We start from the raw sequence: 19867 nt of genomic DNA, 5'->3' as shown, positions 1-19867 counted from the left end.
CCGCGACCCTCATGAGGAAAAACGGTAGAAAATTAATGAATGAATGAATGAATAATAAATCATTTTTTTTATAAAATATTATAATAAATAAAAAATATATAATTAAATAAAAATAAATAATAAATATATTTTTTTAATAAAATATTATAATAAATAAAAAATATAATTATTTCTCATATGACTTTTTTCCACAAGAATAAAGTCTTAAAGTTGTTATTACGATTTTTGTATGACTTTATTTTCCCAATATTACGAGTTTGTGTAAAATTAATAATATAAATGATAATAAATAAAAAATAGAATTATAAAAATAAATATTACTTTATTCTTATATGACTTTTTTCCCACGAGAATAAAGTCTTAAAGTTGTTATTATGATTTTTGTCATGAATGTATTATATTTCGTAATATTACGAGTTTGTGTAAAATTAATAAAATAAATAATAATAAATAAAAAATAAAATATCATAGATTATTATATTATATAATATTCTAATTATATGAACAACAAGTTAATGAAGACGTATCATGGTATCGGCAATATCGCTTCCGGATTGACATGGTATCGGATCGATACCAAAACTTGCCGTATCGTCCAGTTCCAGGGGTAAAGCAGGAGCAATAATAATACAGTCGACAAGGGGGTGTTTCCTCCACCCACGCAGAGTCCGGGTGACTCCGGAGGCGAAAGAGGTGGTGGTTGGTTGGTTGGTTGGTTGGTGATCTTCATGGGAGCACGAAGGACGCACACTCTTCTCTCACTTCGGATTCGGACCTCAGCTTCAGCAGCGCGCTGCTCCTCATTGGAGGAGGAATTATTATTAGGAATTATGTTTGCTTCAATGTGGTCATTATGAGGAACTATCCAGTCTTGTTTCGTACTTAGGAACAGAAACAGGATGCCGTCTTAGTCAATAACTTTTTGAAGGAGAGTTGTTTTTTTTTTGGCACTTTTTTTTTTTCAAAACACTCAAAGTTCCTACACCCCTCAAATGGAGCGCACCGGCTTAGCTGTGGTGATGTTTTTAGCGGTTGCGCTGATAAGTGATGCCCACGCGGACTCGACAGGTGGGAGGAAAGAAGCCCCGGGAAAGACGGTCTGGGACCCCTCACATGATGCCGGTGAAAGCCCGCCGGAGAGCACCCATAGCCGGCTCTCCAGGAGCACGGCGCCGCAGGGCGATGGCGGCAGCAGGGCTCCTCTACCTAAAGCAGGTGCCGCGGAACTCCACTCTGCCCGGAGGACGACCGGCAGACACCCGAGCAGCCTGACCCCCACCCAGACCAGGACCAGAGTGAACCGTAGGCAGAGCAGCAAGTCCACCACCAGCACGAGACGACTTGTTGGGTAAGTGGAGCAACAATCCAGTACCTGTCAATCAATGTGTCAGTAGTCACCCATTTTAGTTAGAGTCCATTGATGCAGTTTTTTCATTGGTTGCTTTGCAGCTAATAGCTGGAATATCCCATAATAACAACTTTAACCCCCCCTGGTTGCATTATTGATCATCCCAACATATTAATAAGCCTTTATCGCCCCCATATTGATCATAAGGATGTCAATTAATACGCGGACTGGACAGTTAATTCAAAAATGTGAATTAATTAATTGTCCATAGAAGGGGTGGCACCATAGCACTTTTTTTCATAAGTTGGCTGTTCTTATGTATGTTTTTCTTTCCTACCTAATTATGCATTTTTGGCCTTGTGCGACTTATACTCCAGTGTGACTTATGTATGTTTTTTTAACCTAATTATGCATTTTTAGCCTTGTGTGACTTATACTCCAGTGTGACTTATGTATGTTTTTTTTCCTACCTAATTAGGCATTTTTGGCCTTGTGTGACTTATACTCCAGTGCAACTTATTTATGTTTTTTTTTTCTTACCTATTTATGCATTTTTGGACTTGTGACTTATACTCCAGTGTGACTTATGTATAGGTTTTTTTCCTACCTAATTATGCATTTTTGGCCTTGTGTGACTTATATTCCAGTGCGACTTATGTACGTTTTTTTCTACTAATTATGCATTTTTGGCCTTGTGCGACTTATACTCCAGTGCAACTTATTTATGTTTTTTTTTTCTTACCTATTTATGCATTTTTGGACTTGTGACTTATACTCCAGTGTGACTTATGTATGTTTTTTTCTACTTAATTATGCATTTTTGGCCTTGTGCGACTTATACTCCAGTGCGACTTATGTATGTTTTTTTCCTACCTAATTATGCATTTTTGGCCATGTGCGACTTATACTCGGGAGCGACTTATAGTCCAGAAAATACGGTAATTTTACAGTTTTTATTTTTATTTTTTTTTACAAAATAAGACATCCAACTTGCAAGTCATGTTGCCAGTTTGTATCTTAAAAGTTAAAATAATTTGAAAGCAACTGGCGGGCCGGATTCAAACACTTGGCGGGCCGTATGTGGCTCCCGGGCTGTAGTTTGCCCACCCCTGGTCCATAGGTATGAACCATGAGTGTGTTTTGGCTGGCGACCAGTCCAAGGTGTGCCCCCAAAGTCAGCTGGGATAGGCTCCAACATACCGCAGTGAGGACCAGTGAGGATAAGCGGCATAGAAAATGGATGGATGGATGTTTTGTGTCTTTTCCACTCAATCACAGAAGAAAATATGCCATATGACATAATTGCATGTAAATTATTAGGACCAATACATGCATTTTTAAACTCTGACTGAGGAATAGAGGAATAGCCACACTGCTTCAGTGTGTGTCCCACTTTTGTGCCTGGTTCCAGGGACCATGTGTTGTTGTGGCTCCATTTGCAAAAAAAAAAAAAAAAAAAAATCTGCCCGGGGATCAGAACCACCTGTTTTGTCCAACAAGTCTCTGTTTCTTTTCTTGTTTTGTGTCTCTGTCAACCTCCCCAACAGGAAGATGGCTTGTTTCCATATTAAAGCTCTTTTCTTTCTGTCTAATGAACCCTTTATGCATCCAGTCCTGTTTGTTCCATAGGGACACAAAGCATGATACTCACAGATGAGGGCGGTGGGGAGAGTGTTTACATAATGATCACACAGGGATTGGACCCTGGGCTGACCTTGGATAGACACTCAAATAAAAGATCCTCTGCAAGACGACTTTTCTTTTCTTATCCAGACAATTTCTAGGAGACGTTTTGATGGAATCTATCTGGCACGCGTTTTAGACAAAACCTTTACTTATATACGTTAGGGCCATACGTCCCTGCCCTTGTGTTACTTTAAACATCCTGCAGGCTTCAAGACAACACGTCGGAAACGTGCCATTAATCAGATAGTATGCACAGTTGAACTAACCTAACCTGCTTGTTTAAGGCCCAGCTTAAGGAAAGCTTAAGGAATCCCCGTTTACTTATGTATGTTTTTTTCTACCTAATTATGCATTTTTGGCCTTGTGCGACTTATACTCTAAAGCGACTTATGTATGTTTTTTTCGTACCTAATTATGCATTTTTGGCTTTGTGTGACTTATACTCCAGTGCGACTTATGTATGTTGTTTTTGCTTACCTAATTATGCATTTTTGGCCTTGTGCGACTTATACTCCAGTGCGACTTATGTATGTTTTTTTCATACCTAATTATGCATTTTTGGCCATGTGCGACTTATACTCCAGTGTGACTTATGTATGTTTTTTTTCCGTACCTAATCATGCATTTTTGGCTTTGTGTGACTTATATTCCAGTGCTACTTATGTATGTTTTTTTTCTTACCTAATTATGCATTTTTGGCCATGTGCGACTTATACTCCAGTGCGACTTATGTATGTTTTTTTGTTAACCTAATTATGCAGTTTTGGCCTTGTGCGACTTATACTCCAGTGCGACTTATGTATGTTTTTTTTCGTACCTAATTATGCACGAGAGGTGGGGTACACCCTGGACTGGTGGCCAGCCAATCACAGGGCACATATAGACAAACAACCATTCACACTCACATTCATACCTATGGACAATTTGGAGTGGCTAATTAACCTAGCATGTTTTTGGAATGTGGGAGGAAACCGGAATACTCGGAGAAAATCCACACAGAGATGGCCGAGAGTGGGATTGAACTCAGGTTTCTTAGCTGTGAGGCCTGCGTGCCAACCACTCGAGGTTGCCAACCAGCCCTGTCACAACAACAATGAAACATAATGTGAGTCATTTTCGCTAAACTAACTAAAATAAAAACAGTGTAACCTACTTGGTGAGGTTTTGACATAATTCCATGATTCTGTAATAAACTAATAAAAATATTAAGTTCTGACGAACATAAAGCATATTAATTTATTGCCATATTCGAGGAAGAGGATCCACAAAGTGTTTTTTCCTGACACATTTCCGCTTGGAATGACCACTCAGCTTCCTTCACTCTCTCATGCCCTCAGCATTGGCATTGACTTTTTTTTTTCCCACTTTCACGCTGACTCGCTACTTTCTGTAGCCGACACGTGACTCCACCCACTTTCATTCATTCATTCATTTTCTACCGCTTTTTCCTCACGAGGGTCGCGGGGGTGCTGGAGTCTATCCCAGCTGTCTTCGGGCGTAAGGCGGGGTACACCCTGGACTGGTGGCCAGCCAATCACAGGGCACATATAGACAAACAACCATTCACACTCACATTCATACCTATGGACAATTTGGAGTCGCTAATTAACCTAGCATGTTTTTGGAATGTGGGAGGAAACCGGAGTACCAGGAGAAAACCCACGCATGCACGGGGAGAACATGCAAACTCCACACAGAGATGCCTGAGGGTGGAATTGAACCCTGGTCTCCTAGCTGTGAGGTCTGCGCGCTAACCCCTAGACCACCGTGCCGCCCCCACCCACTTTCATTTTTGCAAAATCGTAGTAAACAAATGACAAGGTGTTAACACACAGCTGATTTATCATGTTAACAGCGACCCGCCGGTATCAAAGTCTTCATTGGGGGGGGGGGATAAATCATGTGATGGAATTTGTACGTGTTGACTGATGACTTTGGCGCGTGTCTGATGTGTTTGATTTACGTCAACGGAGAGCTCGCCAAAGGGGCCTAAACAACTACACGTTATCTCCGTGACGCCTCGGCGCCACGCGTAGCTCTTAATGAGTACAAATCCGAGCCAGGTCAAGAAGTCAATGCGTGCCCTATCTTCTCAAATCATCCACGAGTCAGACGATGGCGGCCAAATCGGTGCCAGCGCCTCCGCTGCACAAAAATTGGCAATTTTTTTTTTAACGATGGAGGATTAACGAGTACAAAGAATCTCGTTGTTTCTAATTTGCTCAGGTTTCTAATTTGTCGCCGGCCCAGTGGACTCCTAGCATCATTGCTGCAACTTGGCTCGCGCCATTACATTCCAGTGGATTCCAATAGGTGCATTGTTTGTGACATTTGGTTCCACTTGGTGGACACTTGGCACCGATTGCTTGATGCAAGTGGCGCAATGAAAATTTTCAATATTTTGAAATTTTCTTGCCGACAAACTCAATTTTTGCCATCGTTACGTGCCACCACGAGCCAGTTGGGAGGCAGTTGGAGCCACTGCACGCCACTAGGCGCCACAACAAATTGCATTGGCATGAACTGGCATGAACTGGCATGAACTGGCACCAACTGGTGCTGGCCCAGTAGACTCCTAGCATCATTGCCACAACTTGGCTCGCGCCATTAAATTCCAGTGGATTCCAATAGGTGGATTGTTTGTGACATTTGGTTCCACTTGGTGGACACTTGGCACCGATTGCTTGATGCAAGTGGCGCAATGAAAATTTTCAATATTTTGAAATTTTTCAATATTTTGAAATTTTTTTGCCGACAAACTCAATTTTTGCCATCGTTACGTGCCACCATGAGCCAGTTGGGAGGCAGTTTGATCCACTGCACGCCACTAGGCGCCACAGCAAATTGCATTGGCATGAACTGGCATGAACTGGCATGAACTGGCACCAACTGGCGCTGGCGCAGTAGACTCCTAGCATCATTGCCACAACTTGGCTCGCGCCATTACATTCCAGTGGATTCCAATAGGTGCATTGTTTGTGACATTTGGTTCCACTTGGTGGACACTTGGCGCCGATTGCTTGTTGCAAGTGGCGTGACGAAGATTTTCAACATTTTTAAATTTTCTTGCCGACAAACAAAATTTTTGCCGTTGTTTGCGGGCCACCACGAGCCAGTTGGGAAGCAGTTTGAGCCACTGCACGCCACTAGGCGCCACACCAAATTGCATTGGCATGAACTGGCATGAACTGGCATGAACTGGCACCAACTGGCGCTGGCCCAGTAGACTCCTAGCATCATTGCCGCAACTTGGCTCGCGCCATTACATTCCAGTGGATTCCAATAGGTGAATTGTTTGTGACATTTGATTCCACTTGGTGGACACTTGGCGCCGATTGCTTGATGCAAGTGGCGCAATGAAAATTTTCAATATTTTGAAATTTTCTTGCCGACAAACTCAATTTTTGCCATCGTTACGTGCCACCACGAGCCAGTTGGGAGGCAGTTTGAGCCACTGCACGCCACTAGGCACCTTATTGGTGACACTCGCCGCCGCAGCGAATTGCATTGGCGTGAACTGGCACCAACTGGCGCCGTCCCAATAGACTCCTAGCATCATTGGCGCAACTTGGCTCGCGCCATTACATTCCAGTGGATTCCAATAGGCGGATTGTTTGTGAGATTTGGTTCCACTTGGTGGACACTTCGCGCCGATTGCTTGTTGCGTGATTTTGAAATTTTCTTGCCGACAAACTCAATTTTTGCCATCGTTACGTGCCACCACGAGCCAGTTGGGAGGCAGTTTGAGCCACTGCACGCCACTAGGCGCCACAACAAATTGCATTGGCATGAACTGGCATGAACTGGCATGAACTGGCACCAACTGGCGCTGGCCCAGTAGACTCCTAGCATCATTGCCGCAACTTGGCTCGCGCCATTACATTCCAGTGGATTCCAATAGGTGGATTGTTTGTGACATTTGGTTCCACTTGGTGGACACTTGGCACCGATTGCTTGATGCAAGTGGCGCAATGAAAATTTTCAATATTTTGAAATTTTTCAATATTTTGAAATTTTTTTGCCGACAAACTGAATTTTTGCCATCGTTACGTGCCACCATGAGCCAGTTGGGAGGCAGTTTGATCCACTGCACGCCACTAGGCGCCACAGCAAATTGCATTGGCATGAACTGGCATGAACTGGCATGAACTGGCACCAACTGGCGCTGGCGCAGTAGACTCCTAGCATCATTGCCACAACTTGGCTCGCGCCATTACATTCCAGTGGATTCCAATAGGTGCATTGTTTGTGACATTTGGTTCCACTTGGTGGACACTTGGCGCCGATTGCTTGTTGCAAGTGGCGTGACGAAGATTTTCAATATTTTGATATTTTCTTGCCGACAAACAAAATTTTTGCCGTCGTTTGCGGGCCACCACGAGCCAGTTGGGAGGCAGTTTGAGCCACTGCACGCCACTAGGCGCCACAACAAATTGCATTGGCATGAACTGGCATGAACTGGCATGAACTGGCATGAACTGGCACCAACTGGCGCTGGCCCAGTAGACTCCTAGCATCATTGCCGCAACTTGGCTCGCGCCATTACATTCCAGTGGATTCCAATAGGTGCATTGTGACATTTGGTTTTTGCCGACAAACTCAATTTTTGCCATCGTTACGTGCCACCATGAGCCAGTTGGGAGGCAGTTTGAGCCACTGCACGCCACTAGGCGCCACAACAAATTGCATTGGCATGAACTGGCACCAACTGGCACTGGCCCAATGGACTCCTAGCATCATTAGTGCAACTTGGCTCGCGCCATTACATTCCAGTGGATTCCAATAGGCGGATGAGTAAAAATCCAAGCCAGGTCAAGAAGTCAATGCGTGCCCTATCTTCTCAAATCATCCACGAGTCAGACGATGGCGGCCAAATCGGTGCCAGCGCCTCCGCTGCACAAAAATTGGTAACGATGGAGGATTAACGAGTGCAAAGAATCTCGTCGTTTCTAATTTGCTCAGCGATTTACCGAGGATGTACGTAGGGTGCTTTTCATGTCCCGTGTGTCTCGCATAATCCCTCCAAGGTTCAAATAACTCCACGCTTGTTTTCCAATGCCGACGGTCAGAGGAACGTCGGCGCTCAGATCGAGTTTCCTGACCCTTCCCTGATTCTCGCTTTATTGCTTTAAATTCTATTAAAACGTAATCTCCCGAGGTGTCATTATCGATCAGCCGCCCCCATCGAAATGGTCTGAACCTAAAACAACATTAAATCAGATTGGTTTTTGTCAGGCGAAGGGACCGGGAGGAGGCCGCCCACACACACGCACCGGTTGTCACGCTGTGGGTCTGTTCAGTCGTACAGTCAGTCCCACTTATGGGAGTGCTGGAGCCTATCCCAGCTGTCTTCGGGCGAGAGGACGGGGGTACACTCTGGACTGGTGGCCAGCCAATCACAGGACACATATAGACAAACAACCATTCACACTCACATTCATACCTATGGACAATTTGGAGTCGCTAATTAACCTAGCATGTTTTTTTTGGAATGTGGGAGGAAACCGGAGTACCCGGAGAAAACCCACGCATGCACGACGGAGAACATGCAAACTCCACACAGAGATAGCAGAGGTTGGAATTGAACTCGGTTCTCCTAGCTGTAAGGCTTGCGAGCTAACCACTCGTCCGCCGTACAGCCCATATTTGCATATTAACAATAATTCATGGTTCCATTTATCACAGTGAGTCTTCCAGGTCCTGATGCAGCAAAACAGTCCCAGACCATCACACTACCACCACCATATTTTACTGTTGGAATAATGTTCATTCATTTTCTACCGCTTATCCTCACGAGGGTCGTCACCGGCTGTCTTCTTGGGGGCGAGAGGCGGGGTACACCCTGGACTGGTGGCCAGCCAATCACAGGGCACATATAGACAAACAACCATTCACACTCACATTCATACCTATGGACAAATTGGAGTCGCTAATTAACCTAGCATGTTTTTGGAATGTGGGAGGAAACCGGAGTACCCGGACGGGGAGAACATGCAAACTCCACACAGAGATGGCCGAGGGTGGAATTGAACCCTGGTCTCCTAGCTGTGAGGCCTGCGTGCTAACCACTAAAAAGGTAATTAGTAAGCTTATTGTGGTTTGTGGTGCGGCTGTCGAATACTTGACCCCCGGTCATATCACCTCGTACTTCAGTACGTGACAAAAAAAAAAACTTAAATTATATTAGGAAAGCAGGAAGTGAACAAATGTAACAGTTACTGATTGTAAAAGTACCAGATGGAGGGGTAGGATTTAATAAGCTTTGCTTCTTCCTACTCCTTTTGGACATGTGGAACTGGGAACTGATTATGGGATGCATATTATAAATAATGGTGTTGAATTTCAACCGATAATAATTATTAGAGCCCTGTACACATGAAATAGCAACCCTATAGTCACTGTTATGCTTATATTACCCAGTAGAGTGGACATAATAACGTCTTCCGGTGATATTGGGGGATTAAGATTTGAGTTTTAGCTTAGTGTGGGTGTTTTGTACGCAGGGGGTATGCTGGAGCCTATCCCAGCTGTCTTTGGGTGAGAGGCGGGGCCTGTTGTCATAAATTTGTCTGGTGTTTTTTTGTGCATCACCACCTAGTGACCAGGGTAGGATACTACATAAATGTAAGACATTATGTATTTGAATGCGTATTCTGAATGCCTGTATTTTAGTTCATTTTGCCAATTTTATGCTTAAAAATGCTTCAATTTAGGCAAAATTTTTGCGAATTTTTGACTCATATTCTAGCAGAAAATAGCACAATTTAGTCATCGAAATATTTTGGAATAAACATAAGAGTTAAACCGCGGAATTCTAAGGACAAAGTAGCAAGGGACGAAGTTTATTTTTTATTTTATGTCGACAACCGCTTATGCCGACGTCGACATAATCGGGTTCTAGTGTATCTTGTCTCACCGTTCTTTGTGCATACGTCCCCCCTCTGTCCAGGCCTAACGTGTGCGGAGGTCAGCAGTGCTGCTCCGGCTGGGCTGTGGCTCCGGGAACCAATCGCTGCATCAAACGTGAGTATCCTTTCATCGTCTGAACACACCAGCGAGAATGACCTGCATCCACGTATTGATGACTAAAAAAATGCTAAAAATAAAAAAAGCTAACTTACGCTAAGAGTTAAGAGTCCACTGGGTGTCACCAATAAGGTGCCTAGTGGCATGCAGTGGCTCAAACTGCCTCCCAACTGGCTCGTGGTGGCCCGTAACGACGGCAAAAATTGAGTTTGCCGGCAAAAAAATTTCAAAATGTTGAAAATTTTTGTCACGCCACTTGCATCAAGCAATCGGTGCCAAGTGTCCACCAAGTGGGACCAAATGTCACAAACAATCCGCCTATTGGAATCCACTGGAATGTAATGGCACGAGCCAAGTTGCGCCAATGATGTTAGGAGTCCACTGGGCTGGAGCCAGTTGGTGCCAGTTAATGCCAATGCAATTTGCTGTGGTGTGCAGTGGCTCAAACTGCCTCCCAACTGGCTCGTGGTGGCCTGTAACAACGGCAAAAATTGAGTTTGCCAGCAAGAAAAATTCAAAATGTTGAAAATTTTTGTCACGCTACTTGCAACAAGCAATCGGCGCCAAGTGTCCACCAAGTGGAACCAAATGTCACAAACAATCCGCCTATTGGAATCCACTGGAATGTAATGGCGTGAGCCAAGTTGCGCCAATGATGCTAGGAGTCTACTGGACCGGCGCCAGTTCATGCCAAAGATTATGTCATTGGCAAGTAGTGGCTCGCTGTGGCTCCGAATTCGCTCGGCATGTTGCCAAGTTGCCGTTATTCTGCGCCACAGCGAGCCACTACGCGCCAATCACATAATCGTTGGTGTGAACTGGCGCGAACTGGCACCAACTGGCGCCGGCCCAGTAGACTCCTAGCATCATTGGCGCAACTTGGCTCGCGCCATTACATTCCAGTGGATTCCAATCGGCGGATTGTTTGTGACATTTGGTTCCACTTGGTGGCGCTGATTGCTTGTTGCAAGTGGCGTGACAAAAATTTTCCACATTTTGAAATTTTCTTGCCAACAAACAAAATTTTTGCCATCGTTACGGGCCACCACGAGCCAGTTGGGAGGCAGTTTGAGCCACTGCATGCCACTCGGCGCCACAGCAAATTGCATTGTCGTGAACTGGCACCAACTGGCGCCAGCCCAGTGGACTCCTAGCATCATTGGCGCAACTTGGCTCGTGCCATTACATTCCAGTAGATTCCAATAGGCGGATTGATTGTGACATTTGGTTCCACTTGGTGGACACTTGCTTGTTGCAAGTGGCGCGACGAAAATTTTCAACATTTTGAAATTTTCTTGCCGCCAAACTCAATTTTTGCCATCGTTACGTGCCACCACGAGCCAGTTGGGAGGCAGTTTGAGCCACTGCACGCCACTAGGCACCTTATTGGCGACACTAGGTGCCACAGCAAATTGCTTTGGCGTATGCAGCGTTGTCTTATATTGGCTCAATGACAGTGACCGAAACACCCAGTATGATTCCGTGCAGTACACCACTTTCCGTCCCTTTTTTATGTACCTAATGTTATGGCCTAGCGAGCGTACATTACAGCTGTTCCCACCGCTTTACAAGCCTATGCCGACAGACAGAACAATAACATCGCTAATAGCGACTAATGGCTGTCCTGTCATTGCAAATTGTTCCCATGAAAAACGTTCATCTTCTGGTCATTTTCATGTTCTGTTTGCCTGTTTTCATTATTCGAAAAAGTCTGGCATGGAAAGGACTTACACCGAGCAAGGTCGGACCAGTTTTTGAGTAACCTCGCCAGGAGATAACCACATGCAGATGAGGGGGAGAACATGTAATATGATTAGAAACAATAGGCTAGTACATTTCTATACAAAGCTCTCCGGTGATGTTGCCCCCTGCCTGGTGTTGTTGTGTAAGGGATATCATTAAAATGAAAATAAAAACACATTTAGCCTCTTTGTGTCAATTCAGGGTTAGCTTTACAGGCTAACTTTGCATTTTATATGTGGAATCCGAAAGCTTCCTATTTCCATGCACTTCCTTCCTTACCAGCTGAAGGTACGCTTAACGGAGGTGTAAATTACATCTAATGTTTACGATTAAAAAATGCTAAAAAAAAAAAGCTAACTTATGCTATGTTAAGAGTCCATTGTGCCGGCGCCAGTTGGTGCCAGTTCACGCCAATGCAATTCGCTGCGGCGGCTAGTGTCGCCAATAAGGCGCCTAGTGGCGTGCAGTGGCTCAAACTGCCTCCCAACTGGCTCGTGGTGGCACGTAACAACGGCAAAAATTGAGATTGCTGGCAAGAAAATTTCAAAATATTGAAAATTTACGTCACAACGTCACAAGCAATCGGCTTGTTGTGGAACCAAATGTCACAAACAATGCGCCTATTGGAATCCACTGGAATGTAATGGCGCAAGCCAAGTTGCGCCAATGATGCTAGAAGTCTACTGGGCCGGCGCCAGTTGGTGTCAGTTCACGCCAATGCAATTCGCTGCGGCGGCTAGTGTCACCAATAAGGTGCCAAGTGGCATGCAGTGGCTCAAACTGCCTCCCAACTGGTTCGTGCAATCGGTGCCAAGTGTCCACCAAGTGGAACCAAATGTCACAAACAATCCGCCTATTGGAATCCAATGGAATGGCGCGAGCCAAGTTGCACTAATGATGCTAGGAGTCTTCTGGGCTGGTGCCAGTTGCTGCCAGTTCATGCCAATTCATGCCAATGCAATTTGCTGTGGTGCCTAGTGGCGTGCAGTGGCTCAAACTGCCTCCCAACTGGCTCATGGTGGCACGTAACGATGGCAAAAATTGAGTTTGCCGGCAAGAAAATTTCTAAATATTGAAAATTTACGTCACGCAACAAGCAATCGGCGCGAAGTGTCCACCAAGTGGAACCAAATGTCACAAACAATCCGCCTATTGGAAAGTAATGGCGCGAGCCAAGTTGCGCCAATGATGCTAGGAGTCCACTGGGCCGGCGCCAGTTGGCGCCAGTAGTGGCTTGCTGTGGCGCCGAATAACAGCAACATGGCAAAATGCCGAGCAAACATTAATTCGGCTACCCACTATGCACCAATCACATAATCTTTGGCGCCAACTGGCGCCAACTGGCACCAACTGGCACCAACTGGCGCCGGCCCTGTGGACTCTTAGCATTAATTTCTCAGTGGTTGATGTACAATTTTGGTGGCAAAAAAAAAATGTCCTAGTGGCATGCAGTGGCTCAAACTGCCACCCAACTGGCTTGTGGTGGCACGTAACGATGGCAAAAATTGAGTTTGTTGGCAAGAAAATTTTCATCTTGCAACAAGCAATCGGCGCAAAGTGTCCACCAAGTGGAACCAAATGTCACAAACAATCCGCCGATTGGAATCCACTGGAATGTAATGGCGCGAGCCAAGTTGCGCCAATGATGCTAGGAGTCCACTGGGCCGGCGCCAGTTGGTGCCAGTTCGAGCCAAAGATGATATCATTGCATTTTATATGTGGAATCCGATTTTGTTTACTAGTATCTGCTGTTTGTTCATTTGTTTACTACCCTGGCCCCAGCAGCTTCCTGTTTCCATGCACTTCCTTCCTTCCCAGCTGAAGGCACACTTAGCGGAGGTGTAAATTACATCTAACGTTGACTTAAATTAAAGTGTCAAAGTATTCTGACTCTGCCAGAAAGGAACTAATGTCCATCTGGACCGGCCGGAGGCGATGCTTTCATCACTACTACTCTTTATGCCGCCTACAGAGAACATACTAACTCCTTATTCCTAAAATCACAAATACTTCAACTTGCTGATATAGTTCATCTTCAAACAGCTAAAATAATGCATAAGGCTAAAAAATTTTTTTTTTTATTAAAAAACAAAACAAAACCTTAAACTGTATTATGGAAAGCAGGAAGTGAACAAATGTAACAGTTACTGATTGTAAAAGTACCAGATGGGGGGGGGGGGGGGGGGGGGGGGTTGGATGTAATAAGCTTTGCTTCTTCCTACTCCTTTCGGACATGTGGAACTGTGAATTGATTTTGTGATGCATTCAATTGTAATCTGATGCATTTTAAAATAAGTAAAACCATTAAAAAAAAATAAATTCTGATGTATTTTTTAATTTAAAAAAAAATTTAAAACATTTTTTTAATTTAAAAAAATACAATTAAATAAAGTGAAAATATATTAGGAAAGCAGGAAGTGAACAAATGTAACAGTTACTGATTGTAAAAGTACCAGATGAAGGGGTAGGATTCAATAAGCTTTGCTTCTTCCTACTCCTTTTGGACATGTGGAACTGTGAACTGATTTTGTGATGCATTCAATTGTAATCGGATGCATGTTCAAATGAAATAAAACCATAAAAAAAAAAATTCTGATGTATTTTTAATTAAAAAAATTAAAAACAATTTTTTAATTGAAAAAAAATACAATTAAATGAAATGAAATTATATTAGGAAAGCAGGAAGTGAACAAATGTAACAGTTACTGATTGTAAAAGTACCAGATGGAGGGGAAGGATTTAATAAGCTTTGCTTCTTCCTACTCCTTTTGGACATGTGGAACTGTGAACTGATTATGGGATGCATTCAATTGTAATCTGATGCATGTTCAAATGAAATAAAACCATTAAAATTTTTTTAAAAATTAAAAAAAAATTCTGATGTATTTTTTAGTTAAAAAAATTAAAAAAAAAAATTAATTAAAAAAATACAATTAAATAAAGTGAAAATATATTAGGAAAGCAGGAAGTGAACAAATGTAACAGTTAGTGATTGTAAAAGTACCAGATGGAGGGGTAGGATTTAATAAGCTTTGCTTCTTCCTACTCCTTTTGGACATGTGGAACTGTGAACTGATTATGTGATGCATTCAATTGTAATCTGATGCATTTTCAAATGAAATAAAACCATTAAAAAATTTAAAAAAAAATAAAAAAAATTCTGATGTATTTTTTAATTTAAAAAAAAAATTAAAAAAAATTTAAATAAAAAATACAATTAAATAAAGTGAAAATATATTAGGAAAGCAGGAAGTGAACAAATGTAACAGTTACTGATTGTAAAAGTACCAGATGGAGGGGTAGGATTTAATAAGCTTTGCTTCTTCCTACTCCTTTTGGACATGTGGAACTGTGAACTGATTTTGTGATGCATTCAATTGTAATCGGATGCATGTTCAAATGAAATAAAACCATTTCCATTACCATTACCATTACCATTACCATACTCGGTGCTGCAACCCCCACAATAAAACCTCTGTGGAGAAAACTGAGGTTATCTGTCTTTATTAGGCGTTGGAGTCGGTGAAGCCTTTTCCCTCTGTGGGGAAGGGATTGCAAAAAAAAAATTGTTGGCCGGGAGGGAAATATAAAAAATATGAAAACATATCGGGGATGACTTACGTCTAGGAAATTCCCGCTGAAGGGATTTGAAGTAATGTCTAATATTAAAAGTTTCAGCTTCGGGCTTCACTTAAGAGACGGGGATTGGGTGTCTTGGGTTTATGGCTTCTTAACAGTCCCTCATTGTTCAATTGCATTGAGCTCAGAGCGAATATATGACAGGAATTGGACCACTAGTTGTTTTGGGAGTGTAACTATTTATTACACGGTCTTTGTCAGCTTGGAGATTGTTATCCAAGTACTATGCCAAGTAATATACCCATTGTGTGTGGTAGTGTATCGGTAATGATGCATTCAATGCTGCTTGGTTATGTCAGTGCCCCGTGGCAATATTTTGAAGTGGAAAACTGGCGACATTTGGAGACTTGAAATGATACACCAGCGCTACTGTTAGCTTACCCTGTTTCTTTCACTACTACTCAAAAGTTTGGGATGACTCGGAATTTTTTGGGGCCAGTGTGAGATATGGCTTTTTCTTGGAAGTCCAGCATGAATTCCAGCATCCCGAAGTTGCCGCTTTGTTGTTGATACCGACACTGGTATTTGACGGGTACTATTTAGTGACGACCTGTGAGGCGTTTTTGTCTTAAACGACACACTCTCAGATATGCGCAGCGTTTTTGTGTCCTCGTTAGACCCAGTTTGTGCTGCTCTCTGAAGGGAGTCGTTAACAGCATGGTAAGAGATTTTAGTTTTAGTTTAGATTTTTTTATATTTAAAATTTTTTAAATATTTTTTTATTTTATTTTTTTTATATTTATATTAAAAAAATATATATTTTTTATTTTTTTATAAAATGATGAACTTGGATTAGCAACCATACCAGGAGATTGATGCAGAGGACTGACAGTTGTTGATAGTAGGCCTCTATGCAAAAATGTACATCCTTCTTTGAAAATCATCTGATTCATTTTAATTGTTTGTGAAATTGATTTAAAAAAAAAAAAGTTTGTGAAATGCATGAAAATGTGTTTTTCTTTGGAAAAAAATACATTTGCAAGTGATCCCAAACTTTTGAGCGGTAGTCTAAGAGTAATGAGAATAAGCATGCAAGTAGCAACTTCACACTCTCAGATATTTTTCTTCTTGCACAGTTGTGCATCGTTTTTGCGTCCTTGTTAGACCCAGTTTGTGCTTCTCTCTGAAGGGAGTAGTTAACAGCATGGTAAGAGATTTTAGTTTTAGTTTAGATTTATTTTTAGATGCGTTTTCTAATAATCTATTAGCCTTACAAAATTATGAAAATCATATGATTCATTTTAATTGTTTGTGAAATGGATACATTTTTTTTGCGAAATGCATGAAAATGTGTTTTTCTTTGGAAAAAAAATAAATTTCCAAGTGATCCCAAACCTGCTCTCTGACTGAAGTAGTTAACAGCTTTATTTTTGGAATTTTTTCCCCATCATCCACAATCCTTATTCCTCTTATTTTTGTGCGTTCTAAAGATATAAAAACAGATAAAAAAAGACAGCACATACTTTTATGCTTGAATATAGTACATACATGCTGTAACAGGTACATTCGTGATAACATGTAATACTTACAGTATCGAGCGCGGTGCTGTGGTGTGGTTTGGCGAGGTGTCGCTACGCCAGTAACGTAATGTTATTAAAAATAATAATAACAATATTGTTAGTTAATATGCATGTCATCTTACGTAAAGCAGGTTTTCTAGGTGAGTCTTTTTAGGTGTTTTTAAAGAAAAAAGTTAAAAAGATAGACAATCCTCGTATAAGGATTGTTGGAGATTATTGTTTATCGTATTTTCTTCATGCTGCAATAAGATTATTGCGATAAAAGACTCGGATGCATTATTATTATGCAAGGACTAAATAGATCCATGTGTATTAGAATGGTGGAGCGGCCATGTGGAATCTTAGCTCCTGTTGGAGATGAATGCAACTTCCTGTATTAGCATCAGGAGGAACCCTCCGTATGGAATTCCCCACTGCCACTGTACTCGCATCTGCAGCTTTGTTGGAGAGTTGAGGGAGCTATATATCTTAGCCTCGCCCTTGTTCTGGCTCAGTTAGCAGCAGCTGCACGACTCCCAACACGCACAATATAATATATCCGTGTTGGCTAAAATGAGCCAAGTTGCGCTAATGATGCTAGGAGTCATCTGGGCCGGCGCCAGTTGGTGCCAGTTCATGCCAATGTGGCGCCTAGTGGCGTGCAGTGGCTCAAACTGCCTCCCAACTAGCTCATAGTGGCCCGTAACGACGGCAAAAATGGAGTTTCCCGGCAAGAAAATTTCAAAATGTTGAAAATTTTTGTCTTGCCACCAAGTGGAACCAAATGTCACAAACAATCCGCCTAATGGAATCCACTGGAATGTAATGGCTCAAGCCAAGTTGCACTAATGATGTTAGGAGTCTTCTGGGCCAGTGCCAGTTGGTGCCAGTTCATGCCAGTTCATGCCAATGCAATTTGCTGTGGCTCCTAGTGGCGTGCAGTGGCTCAAACTGCCTCCCAACTGGCTCGTGGTGGCCCGCAAACGACGCCACTTCCATCAAGCAATTGGTGCCAAGTGTCCACCAAGTGGAACCAAATGTCACAAATAATCCACCTATTGGAATCCACTGGAATGTAATGGCGCGAGCCAAGTTGCACTAATGATGCTAGGAGTCCTTTGGGCTGGCGCCAGTTGGTGCCAGTTCATGCCAATGCAATTTGCTGTGGCGCCTAGTGGCGTGCAGTGGCTCAAACTGACTCCCAAGTGGCTCGTGGTGGCCCGCAAACGACGGCAAAAATTTAGTTTGCCGGGCAAGAAAATTCCAAAATGTTGAAAATTTTTGTCACGCCACTTGCATCAAGCAATCGGTGCCAAGTGTCCACCAAGTGGAACCAAATGTCACAAACAATCCGCCTATTGGAATCCACTGGAATGTAATGGCGTGAGCCAAGTTGTACTAATGATGCTAGGAGTCTACTGGGCCAGCGCCAGTTGGTGCCAGTTCATGCCAATGCAATTTGCTGTGGCGCTGAGTGGCGTGCAGTGGCTCAAACTGCCTCCCAACTGGCTCGTGGTGGCCCGTAACGACGGCAAAAATTGAGTTTGCCGGCAAGAACATTTATTGGAATCCACTGGAATGTAATGGCGCGAGCCAAGTTGCACTAATGATGCTAGGAGTCATCTGGGCCGGCGCCAGTTGGTGCCAAATCGCTCCAAAGATTATGTGATTGACACATATAGTCACTATATCCACGTTTGCTAAAATGAGCCTTAATTTAAATGTTTCAAGAGCGTTATCAAGCAGTATTTGGTGTGGGAATACTGCGCACCTTTAAACGCCATTTCAGCGGCGGATTGACCGTGGAAATCTGTGTGTGCAAAAATGTAAGCTACTTAGCGGCGGCATTAAGATGAGAGATGAATTGTTGACATGTTTTGGGGTGTATGGGCTAATCCTCAATTAGATCCTGTAGGTCAAATTGGAATTAGTTTTGCTTTGCGACATTTTTTTTCTTTCAAAACAAACATAAGTAGCAACTAAGGCTATTGTGTTAACCGGCCGGTGCATTATTCACTGTGACTTAATGCAGATAAATGGGGGTAATAGTGGGGGGGGGGGGGGGGGGGGGGGGGGTAAGCTTCTTATGAGGCCATGTTGCATTGTAGCATCCAGATCTGTCTTGCTAGAACTGAGCTAGTGTGGGTTTGTGGGGGCAGAAGTCACCATGATGTGAAATTAATTTGGTCTACATTAACTTCTACTAAGGTTACTTTGCTTGATAATGTACTGTCATGGAAACAGGAGTTCAGAACATTTAGAGGAAGAATAGTTTGGATAAGACTGACACTAGAAGCAATATGGCTGTTTTTTCAGATTTTTTGTTTGCATAATGGGACTGCAGGGCTGGGACTGCAGAGTGGTTAGCATGGAGGCCTCATAGTTAGGGGACCCTGGAGTAGGAGTTCCACCCATTGATGACCATCTCTGTGTGGAGTTTGCATGTTCTCCCCACCCGGGTACTCCGGTTTCCTCCCACATTCCAAAAACATGCTAGGTTAATTGGCTACTCAAAAAAATAAATATATTATAAATGAAGGAAGGAAGGAAGGAGAAGGAAGGAAGGAAGGAAGAAAGGGGAAGGAAGGAAGCAGGAAGGAAGGAAGGAAGGAAGGAAGGAAGGAAGGAAGGAAGGGGAAGGAAGGAAGGAAATAAGGAAGGAAATAAGGAAGGAAAATAAGGAAGGAAGGAAAGAAGGAAAGAAGGAAGGAAAGAAGGAAGGAAAGAAGGAAGGAAAGAAGGAAGGAAGGAAGGAAGGAAGGAAGGAAGGGAAGAAGGAAGGAAGGAAAGAAGGAAAGAAGGAAGGAAGGAAGGAAGGAAGGAAGGAAGGAAGGAAGGAAGGAAGGAAAGAAGGAAAGAAGGAAAGAAGGAAAGAAGGAAAGAAAGAAAGCACGTTTTTGGAATGTGGGAGGAAACCGGAGTACCC

General features: G+C 43.0%; 1 protein-coding gene across 3 annotated transcripts in view; it reads left to right on the top strand.

Moving 5' to 3' along the window:
- The first annotated feature begins 682 nt into the window (after positions 1–682).
- Positions 683–19867, top strand: part of LOC131140425 (latent-transforming growth factor beta-binding protein 2-like) — a 168952-nt gene continuing 149767 nt past the window's right edge. For all 3 annotated transcript variants that reach the window (XM_058090847.1, XM_058090846.1, XM_058090845.1), the window contains exons 1-2: positions 683–1348; positions 9984–10057. In XM_058090847.1, coding sequence (XP_057946830.1) covers positions 993–1348; positions 9984–10057 — 430 coding nt within the window. In that variant the 5' untranslated portion in view covers positions 683–992. The remainder of the gene's footprint in view (positions 1349–9983; positions 10058–19867) is intronic.

Source organism: Doryrhamphus excisus, chromosome 13 (assembly GCF_030265055.1).
Source record: "Doryrhamphus excisus isolate RoL2022-K1 chromosome 13, RoL_Dexc_1.0, whole genome shotgun sequence".
In the NCBI taxonomy this organism is placed as follows: Eukaryota; Metazoa; Chordata; class Actinopteri; order Syngnathiformes; family Syngnathidae; genus Doryrhamphus; species Doryrhamphus excisus.
The sequence above is the reverse complement of the archived record's forward strand: the minus strand, read 5'-3'. Positions and strand labels throughout refer to the sequence as shown.